The 20,673-nt window shown below is 36.2% G+C and overlaps 1 protein-coding gene across 2 annotated transcripts in view; it reads right to left on the bottom strand.

Annotated features, from left to right (window-relative positions):
- Nucleotides 1–701: 701 nt before the first annotated feature.
- The window catches only part of SFSWAP (splicing factor SWAP), a 36,607-nt gene continuing 16,635 nt past the window's right edge, over nt 702–20,673 (bottom strand). Inside the window, exons 12-19 of one of the 2 annotated variants that reach the window (XM_063173277.1) lie at nt 20,361–20,594; nt 18,672–18,862; nt 11,532–11,797; nt 7,506–7,661; nt 6,496–6,621; nt 3,640–3,810; nt 3,008–3,080; nt 702–1,116 (exon numbers count right to left, since the gene is read on the bottom strand). In XM_063173277.1, coding sequence (XP_063029347.1) covers nt 1,051–1,116; nt 3,008–3,080; nt 3,640–3,810; nt 6,496–6,621; nt 7,506–7,661; nt 11,532–11,797; nt 18,672–18,862; nt 20,361–20,594 — 1,283 coding nt within the window. In that variant the 3' untranslated portion in view covers nt 702–1,050. The remainder of the gene's footprint in view (nt 1,117–3,007; nt 3,081–3,639; nt 3,811–6,495; nt 6,622–7,505; nt 7,662–11,531; nt 11,798–18,671; nt 18,863–20,360; nt 20,595–20,673) is intronic. The other variant, XM_063173278.1, reaches the window with a different exon arrangement.

Below are 20,673 nucleotides of genomic sequence, written 5' to 3'. Positions count from 1 at the left end.
TTGACTCAAAGACAACCTGAAACTATACAGCCTAATTCACTTCAAGCACCCCTGGCTCAGCCATGCAAGCATCATTCCCAGAGGCAAATGCTACATTTCTGAATGACAATCCATTAGGCACCACCACAGTTCCCCTCCCTGCCTTCCCACACTGGGCTAGACTGCACATCCACTCAGTCTTCTTGCCCCCTTGGCACGCCAAGTCCCTCAGCTCAGCTCTGACTGCTGGCTCGAGCAGCAGAGTTGCCTATGAGCATCACCATCCCTTGATTTCTCTCCTATGCACCCAAAATCCCATAATACAGAAAGAAACCCAACCATTCCTGCTGCAAAATACCTGCAGAAAAAAGAGCTGGGAACTTTGCTCCCTCCCTGCACTCCATCAGTGTCCTTCTCTGGGCCTCTACACAAATGCTGTGATGGATGTTACCAGGTAGCCCAGCAGGGACTGCAGGCACACCACCACCAGCCACCAGCTACAAATTTTGCCTTGTTCAAAAACTGTCTGCTACTGACATCCAAGTATACAAGCATTTTTCTGAGATCATCCTGTGCATGAAGGAAGATAAACAGAATTTCTCAGCTTAAGATGGTCAGCAGGAAAGACAGCTGTCAAATTAAAAAGCAGAAAATAATAAAAAAACAATTAATTTGTAACAAAATTAACTGCAAACAATTAAGGACTCCACAAAAACTCTAGCTAATGAAAGATGTTTCCTTCTTTATTATTGTGTAATACTTTTCACAGAAACATAGTATTTACAAATATACACATACAGACTGCTGATCATAAAATGTTATCGAAGAATTAGTCAAAAAAATCAATTTACAAAACCCAAAAACTTTTCAAAGATATTCTGGCTGAAAAAATTTAATGAAATTTCAAGGAGATGCTTCTGTACAGAAAGATAGGTTTTAGCTTCTTGAGTTCCGGTAAATTAGGCAAGTTGTGAACCAAGTGAGCCAAACTCAGCTGTACATTTGAGATGAGGCAGTTCTTTTTCAATTGTTCTTTTCTCACAATTTATTGATGGTCAGCTCCAACAGGTCTCAGGAGGCACTGGTTTGGATGTTTTTGGAAGCTGCAAGCATTGCTCTCACTTTGGCCATAAGATCCTGTAGACAATAAAAGGAAAATGATCAAACGTGTCTGACGTTTGAAAAGAGCTAAAACACATGACTGAAAAACTCCACCTGAAAGGGTTAGTGTGCATTCCAGTCATGTGGGATACTTGGACTCATGACTATCAAATGTTTAGCTCCTAGGCTAAATGAGTCAAATAATTTGGACAAAGTTCCTATGACAGCAACTGAATTCTGGTTTTACCAGAATGCAACAGTGCTCTGCATAAATATATCAAGCAGTTTCTACACAACAAAGCACTGAAATCATATCAATTGGAATAGAAAAACTGTGACCACATCTTCAAAGAAATCCTGTAATGAACACACAATTACTAACCACTGGAGGTTTAAAATGGGAAAAAAGAAAAGAGAAAAAGAGAGAGAGCTGGTAAGAAAAGAATGTAACAATTACTCTAAAACAGAAAGTTTTTTTCCTTGGTTTGTAAATCTGAACCAAAAATTTACACAGCAGAGGCATTTTTTCATATGACAGTGACTGTAAAAGCAAACAGACTCTCAGTCTTGTCTGAGCAGCCAGTTGGAACAGCATTACAAAAAGAAATGAAATTTCATGTAAACGGCATTGAATAACTGGGTTGCAAAAAATGATGACAAAATAAAAAGTGTGTATTGGTAACAAATCTGAGTTACTTAAACATTTGTTCACAAAGGCAACATAAATAAACTCCTTAGTGCTTTTAAAGCATATTGCATCTGAAGTTCTCAAAACACACCAGAGGGGAATTTAGCATCATTACTCCTTCTGCTTTACAGATGGAAGGATCTGAATGAGAAAAAATACTGACTTAGTTAGGGTCAGGCAGGACAATGGCAGCACAACAATTTAATAATTAGTTAAATTCCATTTTTTGGAGCCCTTAATGATAAACTCATCTCTATTGGGAAATATCTTACAAAATTCATCTAAGTTTCATTCCTATTTTTTATTTTTTGCAAATAGCAACCAAGAACTGTATTTTGCTTAAGTAATCATTCCTTCTCTTACAGCTGTACTTCAAACAAGCAGTCTAATACTAAAATAGGAAATGCTATGCCATAAGCAACATTTAACCCAAAAATGCATAAACCAATGATCTTTGAAGGGTATACGTGTTTGAAGGGTGGGATGTTAACTCTCCTTTGAAGACCATGCTGTAGTTTGTATCTCATTTCTCATACCACGACTTCCCACGCATTTGTTTGGTAGCATAAGAAATGCTGTGATATTAACACTCCTTTTTCTTCCTCTGCTGCCTATACTTATTATTTTTCCTGAATAATCTTGTTTAGGGTTTGTCATAAGAAATGGATCAAATTTTGTATGTAAGGTACTAGACCACAAGTATCAATTTCCAACTACCACTATTTCCATAGCAGAACTATATTTTTGAACAATATCTATTTATTGAAAGAATAAATTATCCACTGAAAAAACATCAGAATATAAAAAGCAGCTCTGATTTTCTACTGTGAATTTTTCAAAGCATAATTAAGACAATTTTCCCTTTAAAGTTGGCTTATCCAATTGAAAAAAGTTAAATATTTCCTTCTTCCATGAAACTTGTGAAGGGCTCTACATGGTAAGATGGGCTGTTGATAAAGGGAGTATTGCAGCATAACATGGACTTTAGCATCTTTACAGTGGATACAACTGCAGCCTAATGAATTTAGCTCGGTCTTTAGAGGCTTGATGAAAATTGAAAGGACAGCACCTAGGGAAGCAACAACACCGTTGCTCCCATAAGCAAACAGATTAAAAAAGACAGTGAACATGTCTCTACATCATACGCAAAGTTCAGAATTGCCCAAGGTGGTAAGAGAAAAAAGCAATATGTTGGACATACTTAATTAGGCAATATACTCTGATTTTGACCACTTGTACCTGAGTGATTTTACTCTGCACTGATGACACAATTGCTGAAGAGATTTGACCATCTTTTTCCTGAGAAACTCCCCTAAAAAAATAAAATCAGAAATTTATAGTAAAAGTTTTGAAAATGCATTTCACTCACCATCTTGATTTGGGTTTTATTGTACATGTTTCTCCTATGTTAGTCAACAGCTCTTTCAGTCAACCAGAGAATGTAAGTCAGGGTCAGAAAAATCACTTGTACAACTGCTCCGACAAATCTGAACAGCAGCTTGAGAATTTTTAACAGGGCTGTTCTATATTCTAGAAATAATTTAATCATGAATCTTGACACATGTTATAATTTAAACCACTCTATTAAAGTTCTACTTCAAAGAGTTATCCCATTTCATGAAAGCTTCCAATTTCCAACTTAGAAATAGGTTGTAGAATTTTCTGCACCAGTTTTCCTGTAAGGTTGAGAAATTTACTCCAGAAAGCAAAAGAGACCCAATATGTTTATCAGACTGATTCAGACAGTGCTGTGCTCCTAATGATTTTTACTTTTGATAAGCACACATTGCACACACACAGACTCTGGTCACAGACACCCTGACAGTCAAGAGGCAGCAGCACTGCAGTAAGACACTAACAGAGTACGGTACCTGGAGCGTTCCTGGCTGGATTCCCTGCTCTCCACAGGAGAGACACTAGTTGAATGTACAGAATTTTTGTGTGTGGATGGTTTGCCTGGTGACATGGATGGTGAGGGAGACCTTGCTCTGGATTTAGTACGTGATCTAGACCGCCTTTTCTTCTTCTTTTCATGGGGACTTCTGTGAGAAGAAAATATTTTAGTGAAGAATATTTAAAGCAATATTACACTAGCTACACTGAAGTTACTTGGCACACTTCTGTTTCTCTTGCACTTAGCAAGCATTAGTCTTACCCAATACTGCACATTTATGGCTGTACAAAATAGTTTATCAGAAGCTCTTTTTAATATACTACATTAGGAAACTTCTGGTTCCTGATGTTCTCACTTGGAATGCAGGACAACAACAAAAAGCCTTTCAATGGAGATTTGCAGAATAATTTTGCTAGAGGGAAGTTCCTTCCCAAACAACAACAGACACTAAGGATGCAAAAAGAAAAGTAAGAGTTTATATCCCTTACAATTTTCCTAGCTCATAAAATAAACAAAACATGGAATCATGGCTATATGAAATATCTATAAGGCAAATCCAGTTTGTTTGGTTTTTAAAACAAAAAAAACCTCCCTTTTCTTTGTGATCCAACCTGCAATGCAACAAACCACAGGATCAAAATTTTAAATGAGATGGTGTACTGCGCTCAGAGTAATCTGGACCTAACAGTGTGCCTAAGTGAGAATTTCCATGTTTCAGACCTGGAAATTAGATCCACAAATGTTTGTCAATATGGAAGCTGAAACAAAGGACTTATGGGTACCTGATGTGTTCATTACTGACAGAAGGGAACGGAGATATTCACCACGCAAGCCAATATTAAGTTCAAAGAGAATTCAATTAGTAATATATTAAAGATGAAACTACTGAATCTTTTTACCTGGCTATGAACTTATGTCTTTATGATTTACACACTACTATTGATATTACTATAATTAGAATAACTAGAGTGATGCCTTAATTAGAGGTAGGCAATATCTCACTATAAGCATCCCTCTCTAGTATGCACTCCTAGAGGTCTATTCAGAGCAATGTTCTTAAAGCTTCTAGAACATCTTAGAACACTAAAACTTTCAGCCACCTTTTAAATATCATATTATTCATTCCTTTACTTTGAATTTTTGTGGGAATTTTCTACTTTAAAAGGTGCTATACTGTAACACATTGAATTTCCATATAAACAGCGTACAACTCTGAACCTTAGAATTTACCCCACAATTTTTTATACAGAGATCTATTATATTTTATATAGAGACATAATACATACACTTTTATATACAGAAAACACTCAAGATTTAAAATTGCAAAACCTCCTTACACTTTTCTTGAATAAAAAATTATTAAGAGGCAGACAAAAAACCCCACAGCCTCTAACATATTCATGACTACACAAAACCATCAACTACAAAGTCAGTTATTCCTTGACTAGCTATGTACTTTATTCGCTTTGTTTCTTTAAACATCCTCACGTAACCAAGCTGTGAACAGATCTCATATTTGACTCTTGAAAATCTTGGCAAATATTTGTCGTGCAAGAAAAGTATTTTACTGTAAGCTTTTTCAGTGTTTTTCATCTCAGACTACAATGAACAAATAGAACAGCTGAATGATGAAGAAATCTGTTCCATAATTCAACATGGAAACTGGTCCATCACATTTTTACTTGAAAATTTAACATGTCAGGGCTGAAACAGTTTCTGATTTAATTTCTGCAATCAGAGCTGCAAAATATCCTTATCTATGTTTAACTACATGTTACTCCTTCTTCAGTCTACATCTTCTGTACTTACTGCCATATTTTATTGTGCCACTTTCTGGTTTCCTGTTTGATGCCTAACAGAAGTTTAAAATTTTGACCTATATAGCAATATTATTCACAATTACTAACTTATAATTTACAACTTGGAGTAGCAAAATTCTAAAAATACTTCATACTTTTAAATGCTGAATGCATTTAAAGCAGCAGACACATCAACACAGCATTAAGAACAGCATGGAGATGTGAAAAAAGCGTCTTTTGTGCATTTATAGGAAAACAAATATTTTAAGCTTCCACATTTTCCGCTTAACCCAATTTGCATTAATTCCACATTTGATGAATGTAAAAACTAAATCATTTGAAGTATACTTAAGAAGTTCTCAATAATACCTACCACACATAAATTAATTACAGGCTATCAAGAGATGTCATAAGAAACAAAAGAATTTTTTAAATGAAGCTGAAAGTTATCTCTTTCTTTCTTATTCCACAAGACATATGGAGAAAGAAGTTGAAGACTAAATGCCATTTTGATTATAATAGTTTAAGAATGACTGTATGCAGGATGCTCTCAAAATGACACTATGATTCATACTTCACATTCCAGTCTGCCAGTAAAACAACTGTTAAATAACTGTTTGCTAAATCAGTGTTGCCCTTATGCAGATATGATGTGATGTCAAGAAAGCTGACATCATAGTTGGGCTATGACTTGTACAGAGGTCATACAGCTTGCACAATCACAGCATGAGAAAATGACCCAAAAAGAGGGAAATGCGAAACTCCCAGTGAAATGTGAACTCTCATAGCCAGCAAACAGCAGTGTATTAACATCCACCAATTTGACTGTACAGCTGCTGTTCAAACATATGCAAGAGAAGGGAAGAACAACAAGTGCATCCATATTTTTTTTTCTCCCGAAAAAGTATTTTTCTATCAAAATAAATCTCCAGAACCTACAAAGGATACAATGGTTAAGTTCTAGCTAAGGAGTCTACAATCCATCAGGCTGTTAGGATGCCAAGACCCCACTGTCCAGGACCAGGAGCCCTTACTTGGAGCGGGGCCGTTTCCTGCTGTTCCCAGGACTATTGCTGATGCGATACGCTGTGGGAACGCTTCTCTCGTCTCTCCGCCGTTCTGGTGTGTGAGCCCTTCTCCGGGGTGACCTTGATCGTGACCTGAGGAGAGAAAAAACATTCAAAAGTTTGCTTTTTGTTACTTATTTCAAAACTTTTACTTCAGTGGAATTGTGCTTCACCAAATGCAAACAGCTATTTTATACCAACATGGTGCATTTAGTCTCCAAGACTTGTCAGCTACATAAAAATTTCTTGCCTATCCAAGACATTTGAGATGAAGTTATCCATTGCTTTTCGTGCCCAATAGGGGGCTAAAAAAAGAAATTATTTTTTGTTCTTGTCTGCTATGACAACTTCCGTATTATTTGATGCAAAAACTTTTTTTTTACTCTAGTCACCTTTTGTGGCAACACATTTTGCTAAAATTGGTATGCAGAAATCAAATTTGCACAAAGCCTGGGATTGGCAGACCTGACCTTGTCTTCTTAAATTAGTGGTGTGCTTCTAGAACTGATGTCTCACAGAGATAAATGCACATTCTTGATGCAGTGGCTGTCTAACACTGACAAGTCCAGGAAATGTCCTGGATGCTGCAGAACAATCCTAGCACAGCCAGTATTTTCACCAGTGCAAGTGACCAACAACCCATTATCAGTGTTGTTTGGCACTAGCACTTTGACTTGAAATATTTTTCCTAGAAAAGTGAGGAGAACAAGAAGTGAAAATAGAAAGCATGCCCAGTTAAGATCAGAGAGCTTCAGGTTCACATAATATAGATAATATATACACACCTACAAGGTCCTGAGCCATTTCTGTTACACCTACAACAAAAAAGCCCAACTGAAAAGAAATCTCAATGGCAGATAACTGTTGCAAATTAACTGCTTTGACACTTTTAAAATCTGATCTTTACCAAGCCATTCAGAAGGATTAAAAAAAAGGAAAAGACCAACAGATTATAAAACTTGGGTTCAGTCAGACACCTTGACATTTTACCAGGATCTCCCTCAAAAGAGCTCCAGCAGTCAAATCTTTTCATTGCCCAAGTTGCCTGATAATTTTTCCACTCTGCTGCTGCTGCCACTGATGAGCTGCTCAGACTCGGCTCCATGCTCAGTGTCGCTGTGGATGCTGTGAGTCTGTGATATGGAGGCACACACTTCACATCCAGACTAAAATGTCCTAGTTTTGGTATTAACTAGAATCCTGAAAAGGCTTAGTCCCTTAACCAAAAGCTGAACTTTAGTGAAACACGCCTGTATGGACCAGCCTAAAAAAGTCCAAACAATCAGAAAGAAAAAGACATTAGCTTTATTTTTATGAACTGACATTTGTGGTTCTACAGCATTCTTCCAATCACCAAATATTAAGAACTTAGGCCATTTGCTCCAAACAATTAGAAGACAGCTAATCAGTTTTACTGCAATATGTAAATTGTAACTTTCATTAGACTGTAATTCCAGAAGGCACTTTGTTCCTTTATGACTTATGCTTAGAAGGGTCCCAAAAGTTCAAAGGGTTATGAAGCTTGGCATGTCTCATTACAAAACTGGAATTAAAATTATGTGACTAGACACTGCCTCAGCAATAAGAAAATGACTTTTGTAGGAGAAAAAAACCCCAACACCAAACAATCTTTTTTAACAAAGAACAGCTACTTCCAAGTCTACTGATATACTGAGGCAAAAAGTCTCACAGAAACTCCCACACAGGTGCACCCTATCCAAACTTACCGCAAAGTAACCTGTTAACAAAATATACAACCAATTACTGCTAATATTCATTAACTGGATATATTATGGGCTTTAGTACTACTCCATTACTAAACAGTATAAAGTAAAGCAGCAATACTGAAGTTTTGACTTTCCATCTCTAGTTCGAAATGAACATCCAAATTTCACCAAATCAAATCACTTCCCTTCATCTCCTCTGACACCCAGCATCACTACCAGAAACAGCTCAGACCCAATTCTTTAACAGTGCTTTGAAGCCCATGAGAAATAAAAACAGTGATTTAGTATTTACTACACTTAATACTAAGATACCAAAACCTTTGTTTTCCAAGACAGATTTAATAAATATGCCCCATCTTTGATATCAAGTACTTACTTGTAAGTACTCTCTGGGAATGACCTCTCTGGGAATGACAGGTCTGTTCTGCAGTACCTTAGAGAACTCTGGGACACTGTTTACTGTGTACTTGGCTTGTTTAATCTGTCATGTAGGTCTAGAATTAAAATTGCATGATACCAAGCTTTATAGGACTAATTTTGTTCCAGAAAATAACAAGCATTTATACAGAGAATTGCTGTTAGCACATCACATGCTACAATTAAGCTAGTATTATCTGGGTTCTCTATATAGCTATGATTTTTTTAAACTTGTTTCTGTAAAATAGGTTTGGCTGTTAACCTGAGAAATGAATATGCAAAACATGCTCTGAATCAACTTCATGTTATTGGAACAGAATTTTTCAACTTTATTACGGCTGAAGATGCATAAGAAAATATAAAAAAATGCAACAGTTTCAAAATTGTATCTTATGACCAAAGACTACTCTTAAATGCAGCAGAGCCTCTAAGCCTCTAACAATGCAAAAATAAATGATAAGCAAGTGATGTAAAATGCTATACAAAGAAGTATACTGCAAAGTTCATTTGTGGGATTCCTAAGCACAATATGCATTTTGGAAAAAAAGAATAAGATGATAAACCAAAAACGAAGAGCTTGCAAAGTATCCTAAACATTCCTTGAATAAAAAGCAAAGAATGTTATTGCAAATTTTGATGTTTATCTACACTTCCCACATTTTATTCCCCAGTAACTTATCACAATAAGTTATATGGTAAAGATCATTTTCAATCTGTATTTTGAACAGATTAAAATAAGGCAACATCATTAGACTGGGGCATTCAAATACTGCACAGATACTCAAAATAGGGCTGTTTCAAAGTAATTTAGCATCACTGTCCACACAGTAATGACTGTCTCCAAGCGCCATCCACTTAATACACAATGAACATATTAACATCGAGAAACAGTTTACACTTTATTCCAGGAGAGGATGGCTCTTTACGAAACTATTCATTCAGCTGAAAGCTGTAATATCCAGTGCTTTGGGAAGCAAGGGAAGAAAACTGTTCTAGGTGAAGCTGAAGAATACTGTTCTAAGGAAAACTGATTAGCAAAGATATGTGAAACATGCCAAGCTTTGAATGAAGCAACACAATGCACTGAAATTATTTTATCTGAAACAACAGTAAAGTAAGAACAAATAATAATAATGATAAAAAAGACCAGTAATATCTTCTATCTAGGCAACAACATGAGCCTTTTTGTGGCAATTATTAAGACAAGGTACTATTTTTGCCTAAACATTTGAGAATCAAAACACATCAGTATCTAAAAGGGTTATGAATCAGCCTCTTGCTCTTGATTATTCAACAATTTTTCTGTTTCAGGAGCAAGAGCTCTAACTTTGGAAATACAGTATGTTAAGGCATAGCAAACACCTTCAATAAAGCACACCTTCAATCATCACCATTTCTTCTTCAAGGCCTTTCCTGTTCAGCTCTAACTTCTATGAAGTTAAAATATGCAAAATGTTTTCAGTGCAAAATCTGGTGCTGTTCTTCTAAATAATTTTAAAATTCAGCCAGCCAGCATCAAGCTTATTAGACTTCTGAGATTTCAGAATTCAACAGCTCCTCAAGGAAATATCTGACCAAATTTAATCAGGTGTTGTGGTGATTCATGATTTTCATGCTGTTGTGTGCTTGTCATTTGATTTGTCCAAGGAGGCAAACACAAGATTAACTCCTACAGATTACCTATTCTTGATGACTTTTGGTTAAGACATAGCATGTCATGACAACTTACTGTCAAAGGTAGTCAAATAAGCAGCATGTCGGACTGATCGTTTCAGTCCAAGTTGCGCTTATTTAATTCCTGGCATCTCTGAATAGCAGAGATTTCTGCAGAAAAGTATTGCTCTTAAACTCAAAAATTACGTATAAACCAGTAAGTTGTAACATGTTAACACTCCTGCTAGTGTAGTTAAGACACTTCATTGAACAAAAAAGCACAAGAAAACTAAGACACTGTCATCAGAGGCTAGCAGCTTTTTTCAGGCATGAGTCATAGACAGAGACAAAAAGAGGAAGTACTAGAGGGTTTCATATGCATCACATACTTATACAGCTGTGGCAGTATTTATATGCAATTTGCTTGAACTACAAGCTACATAAGTAGTTACACTGTTCTGTACACTGATCCACAGAATGCACCCTCAAAGCCCCTCCTACTGACCATAGTAACTTCACTGCAGAAAAGCATTTACAGACAGTAAGCTTTGAAGGTGCCTAGACCCAAATACCTTTGACAGAATTAACAGTATCAGTAAAACACAATATACATCATCTTATAGCTGGATAATTAGCATAGTGTATTTAATCTCATTAATGATTAAGTACAGAGTTAACAGCACTGGGTTACACTCTTCTGTAGTATCTCTCTCTTTCACCTCTGTTCACACTCTTCTTGGATTCCTGCCATATATCTCCATCATATTTTTTCACTTGTTACTCAACTGCTTTGTTTTCCTCTGAGCTTTGCTGCTCAACCACCTAGTACTCTACCTCTATATCTTATCTGAATATTGTCTAAGTTACTTTGTTCCAGTAACAGACAGAGATTTATTAGCAAGCTCTCTTCCTGCTATCATCCCATTTCTATGTACTATCCCCAGGTATTTCAAAGAAGATCAGGAAAAAGCATTTACGGGTAAAAGTTTTGTACTTTGTAACAAGAGATTACCGATTCATTATTTCACTAAAAGGACTTTCAAAAGACCTGCCACATTCGATCTGTATGTGCCACATACTGCCTTCAAGGTGACTGTGACCTTTGCAATGGGTATAAAAACACCTATGTAATAGAAGAAGTGCAAAGACGTTTTACGTTTTAACCCACACAGAATGCTAAAGAATATGTTTGGTTTCCAAACCCACCTTGAATGCCTGACAGTCCTATAGGCAGTGGGAAGTGAGTGTTTTGCTTTTGAATGTGATCTAGACCTGGACTTAGATGATGAATGATACTTGAATGGTGATCGAGATCTTGACCGAGATCTTTTCTTGTGTTTTTTCCTTTTCTTTTCCTTTTCTTCATCCCTAGGAGGATCTCTGCTTCTGCTTGAAGGCCTTTCTGCTTGTTTAACTTCTAAGGTGGGTAAAGTTCTGACTGCAGTCACAGGACATGGTATACTACTGACGCTCTAAAATCAAAGATAAACAAAGAACGGTGATCAGTTTCCAAAATTAGTCAAAGTTAGCTAGTGCTGCATTGGGATTATGTAAAATGTTCAGAAGTAAGGCTGACATCTTCAAACACATGCATAAAGAAAAATTTAATGGAGGCCTGTACAGTTTCCCAAAGATACACATGCAAGTTGGTATATGCATACTAAGATTGTCAGCTTAATCAGGACATAGTTCTGAACTTTTCATCTTTAGTTTTTAGAAGAAATGTGTTCTAAAAGAATGGCTACTATCAGGTATCTTTTAATTTATTTACATGTTTTACTTAAAACAGGATAAACCTAGAAATACAATCAGGAACTAGTGACATTCAAAACTAAGTTTTAGGGTCACTTTCCTCCATGAACTGTGCCGTTTGGATGACAATTTCAACAGCAAAATGAACAAGTAGTGATAGAAATTATGCCTGAACTTTTCAAAATAAATGTTCTAAATGTAAACAATTGGGAAGATCACAAGACAGAACAGGTCCATGCACAGTTAATGTTCAGTGAATAATTCCAGCTGAAGGAGCTTAAGCAAAATCATACCACAACATTTTCAAATTATCACCTTGAACCCCAGAGAATTCAGCTCAATGCCTTCTTTAGAACAATTCAAGTCAGGCACCATAGATATGCACCTCATTTCAAAGCCTGTCATTCCGCCAGCTGCCATTTCAAGGCAACTGGAGAAATCTGTTTCCCTGTCATAATTTCTGCTCCACCTTATCTGAGTTTCACTGTTTGATACAAGGATACTTACTATGACTGGAATAAAAAGTAATACATTAAAACCTGAAATAACCAAATTAGAAACAGGTAATCTTTTTCTTTCTTTTTGCCCTTCTCCTACCATGAATACATAAAGATGGTAACTGAACAATGACATTTGAATAATCAAAAAGGCAGCTCTGCTTCAAGTTAGAGACATGACACTTTTTCATGCTTTAACTGATAACTGTTATCACAATATTTATTACAAAACCAGCAACAAAGCAGTACTAAAGAAGCTTGCCTCAAAGATTATAAACATTTTACAGCATGATCATTTGAGTGGTTGAGTCCAGAGTCCTGTTTCTAATTTCACAAACTCCCATGTGTAACTGCAGGCACCTCACAGACACCTCTTCTCCAGTTTCCTAAGAGGCCACCACAGTCGACTTTCATTCCTTTGACAACATTATTCACCTCTTGATATGGTACCTGAGCCTCTGCTTTGAACACTACTGAATATGGAATAGCCCAGTCTGCCTTGAAGTAGACACCTCTAGTAGCTTCAAATGAAAAAGCCGTAGGCAAAGTAGCATTAAGAGGAAAATGAGAGAGGAGAAAAACCCAATGGTTTTCACTGCTCAGGTTTGTTCGGCCACATAAAACACAAGCTCTCCTATCACTGCCAAGAAGGAAGTTAATAAATGAATGACACTGAGCAGGCTCTGCCAATATGCAGGCCAGCAGAACCGTTTCGGAAGGCATGGAAACAAACCTGTCACCTGATGAAATTTATTACGCATCTCAAGGGATGAGAGATTTACATTGTCTGAGAGCTCTTCTAAGAAGTTAAACTGCAAACATTCAGATAGCATTCACTGAATCTCACTTCTTTGTCTGTTTTTTTGGCCTACTAAACAGCATGGTTTTTTTGGCCTTTATTAAATGCTATGCTGTCAGACAAATTCTCTGGCAGAGTTGTTCTTCAGCATTTTATTTGCATGACTGAAGCAAATCTTACACAAGTAATGCCAAAACATGATTTGACAACTCTTGTTTAGCAGGAATGGATTAGGAAAGAGCTCTGTAAATAGGGAGAATTTATAGCCATATGAGAACAGAAATGAGTACTTCAGTGCATTTGCATATTTGCAGTATTCGTAAGCCCAGAACATACATTAGTTATTTTGGGGTTACACTACTTAATCAATACTTAAAGTCAAAATTAGAAATTAACCAGAACATGCTTATTGCAATCGGAAAAAACCCCTAGCACTGTGTCTGGTTCAACTAGCAAAGGACATCATCAATAATATTACAAACAGCTTAGATGCATTTTACAGCAATTGGAATCCTATGTTAGATAAAAACTGCAAAGAGTGAAGAATGTCAGAACTGTAAAAAGTTAATCAACAATTCTTTCAGGTCACTAAAATCCAAAAGTACTCCAGATTCTTTTCTACCACTCTATCTTTCTTACTCCAGGTTCCTCAAAGCTTATAGTGAAGTATTCCCTGACTGAGAATTACAAAGCAGCTGTCTACCAGCAATGGAAGTGTATTATTTATGTATTCATTGATTTGTGGAACAAAGCAAGCTGTTACTTCTATTTAGAAGCCTGTCAGTCCTAGTATTCATGAACTGGCCCAAAATGTTAATTTGAAGAGATAAAAGTATTTCTTATAGAATACGCTCATACAGAATTTGTTCTATAGGAACTCAAAGACTCAACAGTTTTATCAGGGTTACTCTGCTGCACCAAAAAACACCTTTTAGCAGTACACTGACCATGGTAAGGTCTTCAAAAACAGAGATTTTGACAGGGCCAACTGCAAGGAAATTAGTGGCTGTGAATCTGTTTGCTGTGTGGATCAATATACCCTTTTATTTTGAGCACTTTGAAAACTAAAAATCAACACATAAATATTCTTACCTCTTCACCTATCTTAATTAAAATGGCAGTTCCTAATATTTACCCTGGTTCCCCCATTTAAAAATGACTTAAGTATTTATGCTATAAGGAACTGCAACCCTCATGTAGTTTTTTAAAGCGGGGTTATTGCAATAAAAAAAAGTTCCAAATGCTAGCAAGTTATCTAACCCCCTAAATGCCACATTAGTATGTGACATTTATGTTTTTTCTTTATCTTGCTTTTTCAAAAGGACAGATGAATGTACAAGCAAACCTAACCTCCCCTCCCATGCTAATCAGAAGATGTAGATACCTATAGTCTGCAAAAAAAGTACAGAAAAAAGTGAATGGTTCCAAAATATTAAAAAAAAATTTTATCTTTAAATACTTATGGGATTTATTAGTCAATTATATTTTGCTCAAAAATTAACAAAGAAAATACACAAAACCTAAAATGATGTTATACATTATTATTATTTCAAAAAGGCATGCAGGAATATCTACAGTCCACTGCAAAAAAAAGTAGGATAAACTACAGTAGTGTGAAAAACATACACTATCTACAGCTGTTGATAACCCTATTATGCTTGACAAAACTAGAAGAGCATCTCATTTTTGAAACACAGCACACTTCTATTTCACTCATAAATAAGACTACTTTCCACAAGAAAAAAATAATTTTTACATACAGGACAAAAGTAAGGACAAGTCATCTAAAGAAACAAATGATAAAACAGGGCTTCAAAACCTGGGAAGATGAAAGAGCCAAAAGAAGGGAACTTTTGCTTTGTGCCATAGAATCTATATATTCTGAGGCATAACACCAGATGACATTTGGGACAAGCCATTAAAAAAGCATCACTTTCAAATCATGTGCTTGTCTGATTTTGCAACATAATGACTGTGGATTACTTTTCTGTTTAAATCAGATACTAAGGTTTATACAGGTAAGTTTGGGTATAACCAACTGGCTTTTACATGGCTATCAAAGCACTATCACCACTAAAACATTTCTGACACAGAGTAAAATATGACATTTAAACATGCAGAACAAAACATGCCATGTCCCACTACCGAGGATATATAATCTTATTTCTTAAAATTTGAATTAAGTAATTTTGGAATGAGATTTGCATTTCAGATCATGAAACACCTTACTTTATTTGTTCTGAAGTAAAAAAGGCAGTTCAGTGAAGCTGGCATATAACCTGGCATATTTCAGCTCAGCATGGTAGAACTGCAGTTGTTTGCTGTTCCAGGACAAGGAACCTACATTCACTGCAGAATGTAGACAACTTCTCAGTGACACTGACAGATGTGCTGAAGAGTCTATGTGTACCAAGACCAAGAGTCTATATGAATTATACATGTAAGCACAAGAAGGGAAACATCAACCTTTTACTATTTCTCCATGTCCTGAACAAGGGCACAGACTTCACTGGCCACAGCATCACTGGAAGTTCATCAGTTCTGCAAACTAAAATAAGCTCCATGCTTTCCAAGTACTGGTCTGAGGAAATACTGTGCCTAACTGTGCTGTTCTAATGCATGCAAGGACGGTAAGGAGCCATTTGTGAAAAGCTGTGCTGCTTCACTGCTCAAGTTTTGTCAGTCTTTTGTTTCTCTTGCTTGATTTCACTTTAAAGAAAAACAGGAAGCCATATAAAAGAAACAATTCAGCTATGGAAAACACAGAACAAACTATTTTTAAGACTCAGCTGAAGCCAAAACAGCTTAGAAGCGCTCTGTTCTGGGGTACTGACTGTCCTTTACCTGCAGTTAGTAGAATCGATTTCATTCAAAGATGTAATGTACACTTGGTACCAGTGATCCTTTCAATAAATACAAGGTATCAGGAAAATCTGACAGAGGTCACAAATGCTTTGTGCATTTAATTTATTTCTGCACATCGCGATAAACCGATTTTCAGCACAAATGTACGCTGTGTATACACATAAATAGCATTACTGTTTTTTTTATATACTTATTAGGCTGGGGCAATGTAATGGAGATTATGCACCTCCCATAGATATTCTCAACTCCTCTCTGTGCTTTATTATACAACTCAGCCATTCCTCCATTTTTGAGACAAATTTTAAGCTACAGAAGTCATGTTACTAAATTAACTCTGACCAGTGTATATCAGTCTTTGTTTCCTCGATTCCTCATTGGATGTTCCGACCCCCAAAACAAGAAATGAAATACATTTAGTGACATTTTTGGCGGACACAAGTATTTAATTTTTTGTTTTCTGATTTTATTAGTTTTCTGATTTAATTACCCCAATTAGTTCCATTGACCAAACTACCAAAATTTTACATATCTGCCTCGCTCAACTTTTTAACATACTTTATATTACAGCCACTGTAGTTATCTCTTGTTACGTTTGCAATCAGTATCGTTAGATGCATCTTTAGTCTGAAACATGGCTGAAAGTCTGAAACACTACTGAAAAAGCCTAAAAAACCAAGCCAGTGCTACATATTTATTTACAAGCTGATTCAGACATCATAATGCAGCATACTGGGTTCTCGGTAAATAGAACAGAGGTTAACAAATCTGCAGTATTATTTCACTCATCTTTCTTCAATATGATTTCTTAACTCAAATGGACTGTTACAAATAGGCAAAACAGGCAAGGAGAATAAAAGGCAGATTATTTGAAATGAATGGAAATGAATGCTTTTTTGAATATGGCAAATGAAAAAACAAGCTTGAAAAACATTTATGTTTCAAAATAAGCTTTTATCTTCAAAAGTCTATATCCATGTATCTAGGCAAGCATGTCACTAAGCAAACCACATTTAGCAGGAATACTACTTCCAAACACATTAGGGCATTTTTGACTCTTCATTAAAACAGTACAAGCACTCCCAATACAATAGCCAATTTATTTTTAAAAAGCAAGTTCACATCAGAAAATATTTAAATACACATCTGAAATGCTAAATAAACCCTTTAATAATAAACAATTTCTACTGGTAAGAAACAGTGAAACTGATTACTTTAAAATTCTCAAATACAGTGGAATTTTTTGTGTAAGAAAAAATAGATGCCTTCTCTGAGACTGTACCTCTGTGGAAGAAAAAGAAGTTTCTAGAAATTCAATTTACTGAGAAGTGGGATAGGGTATAGTTTTTTGTTGAGAAGTTCACTAGCAAGTTCAGCTTAGAACTTCAGTAAGTTCAGATGTGAGCAAGAACACTCATCTGCTCTTCTAAAAAAGAGTCAGCTCTCACTGGTTATTTCAGGCATTCTCTTAAAGAAAAATATCAAAGGATCCTTAGCTTAGGAATGTCCATGTCCTTGACAAATTCCCTTGGGAAAAAGAGCAGAACTGCAAATATGGGGAGTTTCGCACTGTCATTGTCTCTTTGCATTCACTCTTCAATATATAACTAAAAACAGAAGTACTGAACACTTGTGTCAGGGAAAATTTGTTAGCAGTAGCAATGAAAAACCCAAACAGGATCTCTTTTGGGATGTGACCACACTTAATTCACATATCTGCCACTCTCTGCTGGTATGGACTACCTAAACTGCAGGTATGCCTCTTTCAACTTTTCTCTTGAAAGTGTTTTGAGGGGTAATCCATGATTTATTTGGAAAAATCGAGAACTGGGCAATGAACTACTTGCTAGGTACTGGAATTCTTTCTGAGGGAAAGGAAACAATTGAAAGCCATGTCATTATTTCTTGTAGCCAGTCTGTCACAATCAAAAGCTTATATTTTCCATTGGTATCCAGAGATTACCTTTTGCTTGACTAGTGCAACCAAGAGTGATTTTACTGGCTTTTCTGAAAGCAATGTAATTCCAAACCCAGGAACCCGAGATTCTACTTCATCAGCATTTATATTTGTAATGTACAGCAAAACCATCAATATACACATCAAATGAGAAAGTTTCACAGCTTAAGTAAGCCATCCCAATATTCTTGCAAGGTGAGCATTCCAACACTTGGTTCACTAGTACATAGTTAAAACATGGAAGCACCTTTTCCTTTCTGTACCTGTCTAACTGACCTAGGAATTGTGCAGCCTACTTCTCTACCAGTTCTTTAATGAAGATGAGAGACATACATTTTAACAGTGTTTAAAATTCAAATTTCTCTCCATTTAGAAAAGCTTCTATTTCATCAGTCAAGTTCATAACACACTGTCAGAGTCACATTCTAGAGGTATTTTCTACCAGCTTTATGGGAAAGAGAAATTTATTTCTTGCTTACCTCACTACTGAAGGAGTTCTCCTCTATCTTCTCAGTTTCTGCCTCTGCCAAAGGGTTTTTCAGGGTCTGCAAGAACAAGGCAGCTTTCCTTTTGCGTTCCGCTTGTAGCTGCTTCTCCTTGGATTCTTTGGAGGCCTGTGCAAGTTTCTCCCTTGCTGCAGCTGCTAATCTATCCTCTAGTTTCTGCTTTGCTAAAAAAGACAATTAAGCATTAAGTTCAGAGTGAGTCATGCTTGGGGAACTCAGGCTTCCTTAAAACAAACACCCATCCCCATCCCAAACAGCCCCTCCAGCCATTCTCAAGCCTTCCCAATATAGCCATTCAATGACATGATAAGAACATCAGCTTGAAATTAAGAAACTCCAACCATCTTAATTAATACATACATCATTTGCTTAATGTAAAGCAGATGTAAAGCAGTGAAGTAAAAACTTCTAACTTAAAATTACAAGAAAATCCAATCCTGATTATTCAGGATACTTGTCCTTTTCTATTTATAAAAGCTATCTAAAGAAACTAGCTCCATAAAATGAGAAGCTTTTTTAAGTCTTAAAGTGATGCTAACTCTCCAGTTTGCTCTTTCCACTGATGTGATCTTCACAGTTTCCATTCCTATTTAAATATATGTTAATATGTTTATAGAAAGAGCTGTTCCAGAAACTTACAACCAGCAGATTTTGTTGAGTGTGATTACATGTTGTACACGATTACATGAAGAGAATAAGCGAATTGATTTAGCTATGCACCTAACAGCTACTTAGTGTAATGTTTTTCATCTTTCACTTTCATTTTTGTACTTGGTATACATACAAAGCAACCAGATTGTTTTGTTCACAGGTTTTTCAACACACAGATCTTCCCAAGTGTGTTTCACTCTTCATTTTTATTATCATACAAAAAACTTCATATTTGCTTTAGATATGTAACACCACAGCATACTTTGTGCTACTGCAGTTTACAAAGCAACTGCTACTTCGAGGCAAAAAACCTCCATTTTGAAAATTAAAAACTAAATACCTGTGGCATACTCATAGTTGTGAGAAATACTGAATTTTTAAGCTGGTAAATACTGACAGAGCATCCACTTTAATAAGCACACTCTGCTGTGAAACAGCCTTGGGGAGGAATGGGTGAAACTGGCTTCTTTTAAAGCATTATTTCATTGAAATTCACACAGCATGCACTTCTGCCCTAATGCACATTAACACAGTAACAGGAAAAACCCATACAAAGATTTAATGGCATTGCATTATAACAGCAACAAAGCATCAACAAGGCAATATCATTCTATATGGGCGTGCTATATAAATGAAAAATAGCTTGTAGCAATTCACTGCTCACTGAAGAAAATGACAAACAGGTATGTCTTTGCTGGGCTTTGTTAATGCAATTTGGAAACTACACAGTCAGTGCTTTACTAGAAGGTTGTAATGAAAAACCAAAACAAAATTCAGAAAGATAAGGCATTAGGACAAAGCATTCAACCACCCCTGTGTGCTCTAAGTTTGACTTTGAAGAACAATGAAGATTTCATTGTTAAAAATAAGGAGGAAATTGTGGGAACAAAATTCTGGTTCTTATTAATGTGACACATAAATTATTCAAAACACCTAGAATGCCACACATGGCCATTGCGCAGTTTGTGTGAAGGACTCAAACCAGTTTGTTTTCAGTGCTGCATGGAATACCTTGTTTAGCTTCCAACTCCTCCTGTGTAAGTTGAGGCTTTTTCTCTTCAGGAGCAGTACAAGGAGCAGTAATTGCTGGAGTATGGTTTGATGCACTGTTAGCACTCTCTTGGCCTTCCTTTCCCTCCTCTTCCTCCTCATCACTGTCATCATCTAATTTAACACGGTTTTTCTCCAAAGGAAGAAGGTCGTTTTCTTTGGCCTTGATTGCAAAGCTTATTGGAGCAAAGGATGCTGTGAATGAATGGGTAAGATTCCACGCATCATTAGACTACAGTAGAAGGCAGGTTCAATTTCCTGACTTTACCCATTA

Source organism: Melospiza melodia, chromosome 20 (assembly GCF_035770615.1).
Source record: "Melospiza melodia melodia isolate bMelMel2 chromosome 20, bMelMel2.pri, whole genome shotgun sequence".
Lineage (NCBI taxonomy): Eukaryota > Metazoa > Chordata > Aves > Passeriformes > Passerellidae > Melospiza > Melospiza melodia.
Note: the sequence above shows the minus strand (reverse complement) of the source record. Positions and strands in the feature narration are given on the sequence as shown.